This window comes from Microtus oregoni, unplaced genomic scaffold (assembly GCF_018167655.1).
Source record: "Microtus oregoni isolate MIOR12 unplaced genomic scaffold, Mior012 000002F_ref0000024, whole genome shotgun sequence".
NCBI classification, from domain to species: domain Eukaryota; kingdom Metazoa; phylum Chordata; class Mammalia; order Rodentia; family Cricetidae; genus Microtus; species Microtus oregoni.
In genome coordinates, this window is record NW_024543061.1 from 88,076,166 (window position 1) to 88,089,882 (window position 13,717).

The 13,717-nt window shown below is 46.3% G+C and overlaps 1 protein-coding gene across 2 annotated transcripts in view; it reads right to left on the minus strand.

The window, feature by feature from the left end:
- Tmtc1 (transmembrane O-mannosyltransferase targeting cadherins 1) overlaps window positions 1–13,717 on the minus strand; it is a 207,368-nt gene that overhangs the window by 84,328 nt on the left and 109,323 nt on the right. For both annotated transcript variants that reach the window (XM_041644123.1, XM_041644129.1), the window contains exon 8: window positions 9,033–9,222. In XM_041644123.1, the coding sequence (XP_041500057.1) occupies window positions 9,033–9,222 (190 nt within the window). The remainder of the gene's footprint in view (window positions 1–9,032; window positions 9,223–13,717) is intronic.

The window sequence follows — 13,717 nt, forward strand, 5'->3', positions numbered from 1 at the left end:
CTCCTCCTGTAAACACTAGAGGCCTCTGGCAATCAGAGTCAGATGGGTTTCAGGAATGAAATTATATTATGCCTTGGACAAGATTCTACCCAAATGCAATCATTTATTGGAACATGCTGGCCCCATGAAGCTCCAGGGACTCCCTCCTCTGCTCTCCAGCCCTCCTACCAGAATCTTCCATGACCCAGGGCTGGGTAACTCATTTGTAACCCTAACATATAGGGGCCTAAAAATCAGAAAAACAAACCCAAAACAAAAAAACCCTATGAGCTCCAGGATAGCCTAGACTACAAGAAACCATGTCTCAAAAACTAAGAACAGAGTTTTCCAGGAAAGGTGCCCTCTGTAGTGACCACACAGCACGGCACCGGGGACTCTGCCAGATCTCTGCTCCTAGCGCAGCAGTGAAACCGGAGGAGCAGCTTCTGCTATTCTGGGTGTGGGGTCACTTTGCTCACCTCTGGAAATGGCCATTCATAAAGAGTGGAGCTGTTGACACCGCCTTCCTGGACTAGCCTAACAGATGTAGTAGCCTGGACACATCCTGACGTCACAATCACAGCAACACTGTAGCACACACACCACACCACACCACACACACCACACCACACACACCACACCACACCACACACACCACACCACACACACCACACACACCACACACACCACACCACACCACACCACACACACCACACACACCACACCACACCACACACACCACACACACCACACCACACCACACACACCACACACACCACACCACACCACACACACCACACCACACCACACACACCACACCACACCACACCACACCACACACACCACACCACACCACACACACCACACCACACACACCACACACACCACACACACACACACACCACACACACCACACACACCACACCACACCACACACACCACACACACCACACACACCACACCACACCACACCACACATACCACACACACCACACACACCACACCACACCACACCACACACACCACACACACACACACACCACACACACCACACACACCACACCACACCACACCACACATACCACACACACCACACACACCACACCACACCACACCACACACACCACACCACACCACACACACCACACCACACACACCACACACACCACACCACACACACCACACCACACCACACCACACATACCACACACACCACACACACCACACCACACCACACCACACACACCACACCACACACACCACACCACACCACACACACCACACCACACCACACACACCACACCACACCACACACACCACACCACACCACACACACCACACACACACACACACTGGGGTGAGGAGCAAAGGGGGTGATCGCTAACAGTCTCTACAGAACGAAAAACAAAATTCTGTATTGCGAACGGGCTGGACCGCAAGGCAGAAGTGAGAGGACAGCCAGGCCAAGGCAATAACCTAGGGCTTTAATGGCAAGGAGAGGGTGGGAAAGTGCTCACAGTATGAACTAAGCAGATGTTGGAGTCAGGGGAAGAGGAGGAAGAGAAAGAGGCCCAGAGAGGAAACCTCGAGAATTTTGGCTTGGGCCAACAGTAGAGAGCACTGGGATGGAAAAGGCTGTTGCAGGGGTGGAAGGGGGAAGACCAACGACTTTGTTCAGCAGTTAATCGGGCATGGTGGACTTCAGACGAGACGCACATACAGACAGCACGTTCTACTATTTGCTTAGCGTGGTAAGATGCTCTAAACATGATTCCATTTATCCTTGACACACTATACGTAAGAAAGAAGTCCCACAGGATGTACCATGGTAGGAACAGAGACAGAAACACTAAGATTCCCATTGCAAACTTGCCTTCCGACGCCTGCTGCTCTTTAAGCAACGCACACATAAAGTGGGTATTTCCCCTTTAATGAGGGGTAGCTGTTCCTGTGCTGAACTCATTTCCCCCTGGGTACTAGGATCCCACCTTCTAAAGAACCTGATGATCCATCCTGCCTCGTATTTTCCAATTCAATAAACAACACAACAGGCTTTTTATTCTCAGCTGCTTGTTTCTGCTACTTTTAACTCTGAAACTCATGATTTCATATTTCGTGGCAGAGAACAAGATGAAAAAGAATATGCTCCTTTAAAGACAACGCTATGCTCTGATAGAAACAGAAAGGGCTGGATGGTTTGAGGAGTTGTAAAAATATCTTTAAGGTTATAAGTTTAAAATTATAGGAAGTATCTTACAGCTTTGTGGTAACAGGTTAGTTCCCTAGAACGGCCATTCATTAAAGTAAGAGAGAAATAAGAAGTATTAAAAAGAAGACTATAGGGCTGCGTAGACTGTACAGGCATCAGAGTGCTTTCTGTGTATGCACGGAGACCTGAGTTTGATCCCCAGCACCCATATCTAAAGCTGGGCACGGTAGTGAGTGTTTGTTGAGGGAAGAGACAGAGGGGCTTGGGGTTCGCTGGCTAGTCAGATAGCCAGCAAGTGCCAGGCTCAGTGAGAGATTTGCTTCAAAGAAATAAGGTAGGGAGTGATTGAGGAAGATACTCAGTATCAACCTGTCTGTCCTCTGTGTGCACACACAAGTGCTCACTATCAACCTGTCCTCTGTGTGTACACATCTGCACATGCACACACAAGTGCTCACTATCAACCTGTCCTCTGTGTGTACACACACGTGCACATGCACACACAAGTGCTCACTATCAACCTGTCCTCTGTGTGCACACACCTGCACATGCACACACAAGTGCTCACTGTCAACCTGTCCTCTGTGTGCACACACCTGCACATGCACACACAAGTGCTCACTATCAACCTGTCCTCTGTGTGTGCACACACCTGCACATGCACACACAAGTGCTCATTGTCAACCTGTCCTCTGTGTGCACACACCTGCACATGCACACACAAGTGCTCACTATCAACCTGTCCTCTGTGTGTGCACACACCTGCACATGCACACACAAGTGCTCACTATCAACCTGTCCTCTGTGTGCACATACCTGTACATGCACATATACACATGCACACACAAGTGAAGATTACCTTTCAAAATACTAAATCAGGGCATCCACTGTGGATACTAGATAGAGTTCACTGAGAATCACACAGTATACAAATCGAGAAAAACAAATGAAGCTGCCTGTGATGGATAAAACTCCTGTTGGTAATACACAACACTAATTCTCCTGCTAAGACACTCAGCAAGCCTTTCAGCTGAGGCATGAACATCAGAGCGGTAGGTAGGTCGTTGGCTTATTAAACGGCGTGACTTATGCCAGTGTGATTGCCCTGTGAAGGCAAAGAATAAAGAAAATTATTTAATGATGTGGAATAACTCCTGTGGGCCCAGATCAAAAGCAGAGCAGACGGAGAGTGCCAGGAACAGGCAGACCACATCACACGCACACCTGGAAACACGATTTGTAGGTTTCAACTCCAGAGGAAGGAGCCAGAGGAACTTTACAAGAGCATAAGCCATCATCCACAAACAGAAAGCAGTGGGAAAGGCTTGGCTACGGGGCTCTGATTTTCAGATGGCCACTGAAAAAAAAAAGATGTATTTCTAGTGTGTTTCCTGCTCCACTGTACCACAGAGAAGTCAGCAGCAGCAACAGCAGGAGGACTGAGAAGCAGCTGCAAAAGCAAAGTGAAGACTGGGGACCTTGGACTTGGTCTCAGCACCCTTAAAAGAACTGACTTTTTTTTTTTTTTTAAGGAATCAGTTTTTGGTAAAATTTCAGGTACCTTTAAAGGCATTCATTACATCTCTCAAGTTTAAAGACCGTGAAGGGTGTGACCCCAGTGTTAGCTACTCTCTGATGCTAGCCGCTCTTCCAACTCTTCATTAGCGTTCAGCTATAACTGTCAGGGTTAGCTTGTTAAGGTCAGTTTTTTTGGGGCTGTTCGTGTGTCTAGAAATGAGCTCGAACTGGGCTATCTGAGCATTTCTGATGGTTAGATAAAGCCAGCATTCCTCAGGAACTTGTGAAACCAGTTCCCATCTGGTAAAAGGAGTCATTTCTCTTGCTTCTGGCAGAAGGGACATATGGTTCCATTGATATATACCTGAGGCTACAGACCAAAGTCCATGCTGGCCTCTGGCTTCCTCAGCTCCTACTCACAAAGCCTGTGATCTCATCCTGGCCCTTCTCTCCTTAGATCCTGCTCTCCTTAAACCCTGACTATACACACTATTCTCACTGTTCTCTCTCTCTCTCTCTCTCCCCCCCCCCCCCGCCTCCACACTATACTTTCTTCTGCTATTCTCCCCTTTCTCTCAAATACAGCCCTGGCCATGCCCAGTCTGCTTCCTTTTCTCTTTGCTCTGGACTCTTCCAGATGCCTCTTGATACTTTCTCTCTCTTATGTACAATAGAAACCTTTCCCTTAACCATGCTGTGAAAGGTCATGTTGGCAGTTTCTTTACCATGCCCCTCTTATACAGTTAAACTAGTGATTTCCTCTGTAACACCTAAACACACAAACTCTGCCTATTTCTGTGGTGGTGTCTGTTTTATGATTTGAATTAGGACTGTCACCCACAGGTTCAGGTGTTTGAACCCAGCTATTCTGGGAGGCTTTAGAAGACAGAGTCCAGCTGGAGGAAATGGGGTGGCTGGGTGGAGGCCCTTGGCTAATCTCCCTGCCCCATCTCTGCCCCCTGATCTGCCCAGGTGAGCAGGCAGATGTTCCCTGTCACTGGGGATGAAGGGAAACTGGATAAGGGTGAGGTAGAGGGTTGACGCGCATAAATAAAAATACCTTCATATACATTCTGACTGTTTGGACAAGCTTTGGTCTTGAGTGACAGAGACATAAGAAGCAGCCAGTGGCTTCCTTTGTGTTGACTCTGCTGTTTATACACAGGATCCCTTTTGTATTCCTGGAGTTGTGCTGACATTTTCAGGATGATAGTGACCATGACAATGAGCAGACTCTGCAAACAGTTGGATATATTCGGTGTCCCCTGTGAGGGCCGTGTGAGAAGGCACAGGGTGCCCTGGTCTGACCTCACAGCAGGGTGCAGGAGGGGAGGGGACAGACACAGGTGAGCAGCAGAGCTCCCCATCCACCCTAGCCCCTCCTCCTCCGAGGACTTGGGGTGGCTCCTCTCACACCTCCAGCACAGAGGACCGGGCGTCACGTGAGGTATGTGGCCATGAGTTTAAAGCGTGGTTACCATATGAAATCAGAATCACAGGAGAGGAGCCACACCACATCTTTACCATGCAGGGCGCAATGACGTGAAATGCGGGAGGGAGAGCAGCGGCGGGTCTCTGAGGATGGTCCACCACGCAATGGTCTCTCCTCACCCTGAAGGGTTACAGGTGAAAGTCCAGTTCTGTAGTACTGGTCAAGGGCAAACAGAAAAGATCACCGGGGTAGAAGACTGAGGCCTGGGATCAGTGTGGCCATGGTTAACAAGGTGGCAGAAGGAGGAGCTAGTGAGACGGGCTGGAAGGCTGCCCTGGCTGAGCCTGCTTTGGAACTGACCTTGTACACAGGACCTTGGCAACACAGTCTGGAGCCTCGACTGCCAAGGTGCCCAAACGCACCACCCAGAAGGCCTGAGGCAAGCTAGGAAAGACGGAGTCCCTGTCATCCCGTGAGAAGAATGTCTGTGAGATGAAGGAAAGTGAGTGGGGAATGCGGTGCGTGGAGAATGGGAACGGAAGGGAAAGGCAGCGTGGGCACAGGCCGCTCACTATTAAATGCCGTCTTCATCCTCCAGGCTCACTGCTATTTTAATATCCACTGTATTGAAACACAATGTTTATCTCATCAGGTTTCGTAAGGGGCATTCTATAACCCGGTGATTCATGTGTCACAATAATATGATAGCCTATTATCTGAATGAGCAGAACACAAAATAATTCCTAGCAATCTGGAGTCATGTCTAGTTCGACTGTATGGCTCTACAATAGAATAATTTTGTGCCGCGGGGTTGGTTAATTTCTGTTTCAAGGATAGAGCTGTGGCAGATCACATGGGTGGCAAAGCTTCAGATGTCTTGTTCTTTAAAACAGGAAAAAGCAACAGCAAGGTGTGCCTTCTTTGGTCTGTCTCTCTGTCTGTGGGTGTGGGTATGTCCACTTGACTGCTCTGATTCCTATTCTTAATGAGACTGGGGATGTCAAGGCACAGATAACCCTTTCCAACAGTTGCTCTTCCTCCAGTCCTGCCTCCTTGAGAATATGGGACCCTACTTAGAGACGTGAGGGGGGACTCTCCACACCCCCGGTGCCTACTCTTGGAGGAGTAGAGAGATGAGGATTGTGATGTGGACTAGCGAGAAGCAAAGCAAGGCTGGGAACTGATACTAAAGGCAGTCCCAGGAATGAAGGCAGCTGCCTCTTCAGGGGAGGGGGTTCAGTGGCTTCCTTCCCACAGGAGGCCCCCTCAAGCCCCTACTGCTGCAATGCTCCAGGTACAGCATCCCCTCCCTATGCACCCAAGGGCGAGGCTTGCTTCCCAGGTCTCAGAGCTGCAGTCAGTGACTTGTCCTCATCTCCAGGAAACCATCCCGAGATTGGGGTAGAAACACAGACAGGCACAAACCTCTGACCTTTGACAGAAAAGAAAAAGAAAACCTTCGGAGGCCCATCCTCAGAGGAGGGGCAGAAGGTGGGACCTCTACTTCATGACCCATCTTTGTCACTGTGGGCCATTAGCCAAGTCAGGTGATCACCTTTCCTTGCCCTCTTTTTACCCAATTTGTCTTCTATAGCGACTCTGCAAGGCTACAGTCCTTAAAATCAAACTCATCACTCCTGAAAACCACTGGGCAGCATTTCCCATCACTCACAGGACTATTTTAGGGGAGTGGTCATAGAAAGAAAGTTATTAAGAGGAGACCCAGTGGGAAGAAGCTCCCTAAACACGGGGTGCTTTCCTAAGGTTGTAAAGTTTGTACAAGTCATAAAGAGAAGCCCCAGGGCATGTTTATCCCACATGTCTCCTGGGGTAAATTCCTTCATGGATGGCCTAGTCTTCCTCTCTGCAGTACAGACATACCTTCAGCGAAACCAACTCACTGTGTGAGAGCAAACTAATAACTTTAAATTTTATTATTAAGAAAATGATTTTACTTTAAATTTTGTTGTTAGAAAGAACTTGAGCCAACGATGAAAAATTCTAGACTGTTCTCCACATTCTGTCACAGAAGCTTGAATGTCTCCCTGGAGAATACAAGTACAGATGAGAAGGAAGAGGAGGAGGAAAGGGAAGATGGGGAGAGGAGAAAAGACAAGGAGGGAGAGCAGCAGTGAGGAGAAGGAGGAGGAGGAGGAGGAGGAGGAGGAGGAGGAGGAGGAGGAGGAGAAGAAAGAGGAGAAAGAGGAGAACGAGGGAGACCCAACACTGAAGCAGGAGACAGAATTAGCTCTACAGAACCTCTCTGCTGGGAACATAAGACAGGGCAGCCAGTGCACGGGAAGGGACAGTCTGCAGGAAGTTAACAATGAAGCCGTTCCGTGAATCCACAATATGCCAAAGAGAGAGGAAGCATATGTCACTGGCTGACTGGCTGGAATGTCTGGCCAGCAAACCCAGGGATCCTCCTGTCTCCAATACAACAGGCGCATGCCACATCCACCCTGGAACCAAGCTCTGGACTTCACACTTTCACTGAAGGCACCGTGACACCTGAGTCATCTCCCAGTCCTGTATTTTTTGAGAATACTGAGAGTTTTGGTCAGAATTTTAAAATTGTTGCTATTGTTTCTTTGTTTTGGTTTTGGTTTCTGTGTGGATCTCTGGGTATCTCTGCTGTGCCTGGCTGGTTTTGTGGCAGCCAATGATTTGAACAAAAATTATATAGAGATAACTCCCACTAGTGAATGTCTGCCCTCCGCTGCTGAACCTGCGTGCGTGGAAAGAATTCTTTCAGACTTGCCCCAAACAAGTCTCATGCTCCACAGAGTTTCACACCCACATATAATGGCCTAGCTGTCATCATAAGACTGGGAGAGGCTTTGGGGCAGCAATCTGCAGCTTCGTCACTTACGCAACCTCCTCCTTAAATCCTAACTGCCGGCCAGGCACTTAACACTGGCCTGTAATCCCAGGATTTAGGAATGCAGAGGCAGGGGATCAAGAGCTGAAGGTCATCTGCACACACAAATGGAGTTCAAGGTCAGCCTGAGCTACTGGAGTCTCAGTCTCAAAACACTGAACAAACAAAAATTCTAGCTGTTATTGCTTTTCTCCACAATTCAATCAGTTACTTCCAGCCAGGAGACTTGTGAATTTTTCTCACCAAGTCTGGGAGGACGAGAATAACCCAGGTGAGAAGTAGTTCGTCAAGGTAGTGGCAATTTCCCATCAATCAGAATTTTCTAGTTTCTTCTACCTTTTCTATCCTTTAAATGATTGAGCTCAATAATTTCGTTTAGTTTTGTATTTTTTTCTGACTGGAGAAGAAACCATCAAATTTAATATAATGAAGTGGATATGGAGTCTCAATCACACCTTAAACATTTGTAAGTATATTATTTATTAAGATTTCATTTATTATGACATTATATCAAATAAATTCCTTCAAATATTAGCCACCCATACCAGGAGGAAAATTTTATTTTTACAAAGTATCTAGACATAATCAAAGAAATTATACAGAGCTGGAAATATGGCTCAGTGGCTAAGAAAAAATGTTATTCTGTTGGTTCCCAGCACCCTGTCAGCTAGCTCACAACTGCCTGTAACTCCAGCTCCAGGGGATCTGACACCTTTTTCTGGCCACCACAGGCATCTATACACACGTGGCATACCCTCGTAGAGACACATACATATACACATAAATAAAAACAAATCTTTTAAATAAACATATGATAAAATTAAAACAGGCATGGTCTATTAGCCCTGCTAAAAACTTTTTAATATGTATTACCTATTAGGAAAACTTAATTTACAAAGTTCTGTGAGCAAATAACATGTGATTTTTGACCCAGACCCCCACTACAGAAAGGAGTGGCAATGACTAAGATGGTCTTTTTTCAACATGAGAGTCCATTTGCTCTCAGAGATTACCTTGAAGGCCGCCATGCAGTGCAGGCTCAGTAAGGCCATCACCACTGCCAGCAGGATGGTAGCAAGGTTCCTCACATCCCATACGGTCTCCACCAGAGGAATACTGCCCACTTGCCAGTCGTAGCACAGGGTGATGGGTGCCAGCAGAAGCCACACATTGAAGGCCAGGAGGTAGGAATAGGTAAGGAACCTATGAAGAGAACAGTTGTGAAATACAACGTCCCACATCTTGCAAACACCTGCTCACCACAGTCCTAGGAAATAGCATGTCTGTTCTGTCATTGTTTGTGGTAGAGGAAGACAGGGAAAGATACCAAACTATTAAATTAATCACCTGGGAACTTATCTCACAGTTTCTAGACACCGCGTTGGGTGCTGACTTCAACAGAAGGCAAATAAGGCATAGTTCCTCTGGAAGTTAATTAAATTTATCACACAAGTAAATGCATAAAACATAGGGTAAATGCTATGAAGGAAACCCTGATGAAGGCAAGTGGCAAATACACTCTTGCTTTGTGGGAAACCCTGCCTCTTAGAACGTCTCATCTAGTTATTGGCCAGAATCTTACAATACATCTTGACAGCAGATTGATCCAGATCACACTGTTTTAGAAAGTAAAGTATTTGTGGTAGGGTGATTAAATCTCTTATTCACAGTTGGTAGGGTAGGGGACATGGGGGCAGGAAGACAATGGGTGGGTTCTTATCCCCACTTCCTGTCTTCTTTGGGATTAGAGGAAGGTCAGTTCACCCAAATCCACTGAGCCTGCACAGTCATTAGGCAGCATCCAAGGTTCTAGAAAACTTCGGGGCTCTCAGGACAGAAAGGCTCTGTCCAAACCACTAGGAGGTTAGCAACTGCCACAGGGCTTCTAGCTAAAAAAAAAAGCCCCATGCTGAGAGGACCTGAACACACCAATCTCCATTAAAATGCTTGCCTGAGTAACTGGAGGGCTGAGCAGAGAATTTGTTCTTTGTTCTAGTCAACACCTGACAGCCTCTCTAAGCATCCATGTTGACTGTTTATAAAGGGGTTTAGGATTGTGCCTGAGTGTACCTTAAAATTGGAGAAAAAAAAAAAACCCCAGCTTAGCAGGCAGAGTCCTTGGCACACAAGCATGAAGACCCAAACTGGATCCCCAGAATTTACTTTAAAAAGCCAGGCACGGTGACAAGCTCCTGTAACACCAATGCTGGCCAGGTGGAAACAGGAAAATCCCCAGAGTTCTGTGGGCAGCTAGCAAAACCTACTTAGCGAGTTCTAGGCCAGTGAGAGACCCCATCTCAATGGAGGTGGACAATGTTTCTTATGTAGAAGGTGACCTGTGGCCTCCAAACACATTTACTCCTATATCCACAGGCACGCACACACACACACGCGTGCACACACATACACATGCACGCACACACATACACAAATGCCTTATTAAACAAAGAAGCAAACACACCCAGAATTATCATTCTCCAGGACCTAAGAGCCATGCTTTAAACTTCAACCAACAAGGAAGGCCAAGGCATCTGTCTCCAGTGTAGTGGGTGTGTGTGGAGGAGGGAGGGCGGGCAGGCTCTAACTTAGTAACTTCCAGCGAGCAGATAAAGATGACACCTTCACACAAATCAGAATGGACTCAGATCTTGCCTTTATTGTCAACAGTTACTAAATAAGACCTGCTTTTACCACTGTAAGTGATGGGCAACCTGGTTTGTTTATGACACCCATATGGAATTAAGTAGAAACAGGTCACACCTTGTCTCCAAGGACTATACAATACAATAATGCAAACAATACCCTCTGAAAGACGGGAAAAGTGAGATGAAAGTCATCTTGGGGCTCAAAGAAGAGCTCTCTCACAGGAGGGCTTCTTGGGAGGGCACAGAGGTCAGACTAGAATATCTGAGTCATCCTCTGTGACTTGATATGATTTCTAATCCCAGAGGAGTCGTGCTGGTCGGTGTGTCTGAAGGACACCTCCACAGGGTTTTAAATGAGGCAGCAAGACTCATCTTGAATTTGGGGAGCACCATTCTATGCGCTGTGGTACCAGACTAAATAAAAACTATGATATTAATGGGTGATAGAGCTGGATACAGAACCTCATCGTTAAGTTTTAAAATGATAGTGTTACAAGATGGAAGGACACCATGTGAAATAAACCAGTTGAGCTTATCAAAGTCATAATTTCGGATTTGCTTCAGTATAACTGACCAGGCACAAAAGGGAAGAGAGGAGAATGGGCCAGATGGTTGAGGGTTGGGAGTGCCCACACTGACAACGGTGTGGGTGTTCACATGCCACCGTCTCTCCTTTTGTGTGTCGGATATCTTTCACGACGAAAACCTTAAACAGAGGGGAGGTGATAGATATCTTATTCTAGCTACATTTGGCCCTAAGGCTATTTGATAACTCTATGTAGGGTTTCTTGTTTGAAGTCCATATGTTTGCTTTGCCCCGCAAGTTCCCTTCCCTTGCTTGTTTTCTAGAACTGCAATGTTGTGCCAACTAAAAAAGAAAACTAAGATTCATATTTTTTTAAAGTTATAGTCTTAATGGGAACAGAGTAAATCACAGATGAGAAGAAGCCACTGATTTCCAATTTGTATGGATTCTGATCGTGTAGCTAGCAAACTCTTTAAGCGTTTTCCAAGATACGGACATAGCAGCAGAAAAATGTTTTGCAAATACAAGCAACAAAGAAGCCATTTGGAATCACTCCAAAAGCTAATTTTCTTTTAGGGAGGGCTATTTGAGCTAACTGTGATCAACAATTACAAGATTTCTTTTTAACTCCTTCTCTGTGAATTACGTTCAAACTGTTAAAATTCCAAAATGGAATAAATAGCCTGTGCACCGTGTCTGCTCTGCTGGGTTCCCATTTTTCTAAAAGGCAAGAGCAAAAACAAAATGAATTATTTACCAAGTTTCTACTATAAATCCCATTAATGGAGGAATCCACAAAAATATCTTGCCAACCAAACAGAATGTGCAACTCAGAGAACTGGAAATTCAATGTAAACAATTTAATGCTTCATTTTTTTTTTTTTTTTTTGGTTTTTCAAGACAGGGTTTCTCTGTGGCTTTGGAGCCTGTCCTGGAACTAGCTCTGTAGACCAGGCTGGTCTCGAACTCACAGAGATCCGCCTGCCTCTGCCTCCCGAGTGCTGGGATTAAAGGCGTGCGCCACCACCGCCCGGCCAATTTTTATTAAGAACCCAGGAACAACTGAAGAAGAGTTTCATAGCCAGAAGTGGTGGCGCTTGTCTATAATCCCAGAACTTGGGAAACTGAGGCAGGAGGATCACTGCGACTTTAACACCCGCCTGCACTACTGTCATTTTTAGCCTTAACTTCCAACTTGATGCAGTCTAGAGTCATCTGCCAAGGAGAAACCTAAACTGAGGGATTGCCTAGATCAGGTTGGTCTGTGGGCAGAACAATGAGGGATTGTCTGACCACTGATTGGTATAACAGGACCTAGCCCACTGTGAGCACCAGGCCAGCCAGGGCTAGGAGTGAGAGAGAGGTCATGTCAAAACCACAAAATGACATAAAGATGATATCACAGAAATATACAAAAAGGACAAGCTTCTTAGGGGAAGAGTCCCTGCCAAACTGCCCCCTACTGAAACTGTGTGGCTCTGGGAACCTAATTGCTCGTTTTTGTGAGGAAAAAAAAATTGCGATTTAAAAGCAGAATCCCACAAGAATTGTGCCTTTGCCTCTGAGTGAACATTTCTGGTTAGGACAGAGGATGAACCCACCACTCTCCTTGTCTAGACAGAGGCCTATGGCTGGGACATAGGGACAAAACCAAACCACAAACATCAGTTCTTGCCTGTTTTACATAAAGAACGTTGCTGCTGGAACCATCCTCCTCATCACCTACAGAACTTCATCTCCCCGTTAAACAACCTCCCTCCAACTGAATCACTGAACCCCAGTTGGGGTTGGCTTTGTCATGACTGTTAAGGACAGTACCACCATAAACTGTTAACATTAGATAGTAATAACATCTAATCATTGGGCATTTGGCCCTGTTGGGCTTACCTGGACCCACAAGACTTAGGGTTTAGGGTTGTGGGTTTTGGTGATCTTTTCTGCCCCTCTGCAGCAATTGCTTACTGCTAACCTTTCAGTTCCTAAGAGTTCCGATCTTGCTTTCAGTAGATTTCCCCAGGACACTATGTCCAGGAAGGACAAGGCTATGCAGATAACCCGCTCAATGTCATCTCTAGAACCTTCTGCAGGAACAACCTAAGAGAGCCTCTCCTACATTGTCTTTCTAGATTGACAAGAACTCTTCTCTTGAATTCAGTCAATATTAATTCATTCCCTATGTGTGCCTTAGCTGCTGGAGATGATTAGGTCTGGCCCTGACTCTCCACCAGGGTGTTAACAATACACTGGTGGCAAGAAGATGGCCATGGATTGTGTGATTGAATGATGGCATTTTAATACTAAATTTCAATAGGAAGGGGCATGTGTCTGAGCCGGGGGGCAGCAGAGACCTAGACTCAATAATGTATACTGTGGGCTAACAAAGTGGATGAGGGTCTGTGAGGATCCTAGCAGGTTGAAGGGTTCTGTTCTCGTGGTTCACGCAACTGAGAATATTTACTAACTAAAATGTCAGGGAAGAATTTGTTTCTAAGAAAGGTAGACCTCAACCTGAATAAAACAATTCTTT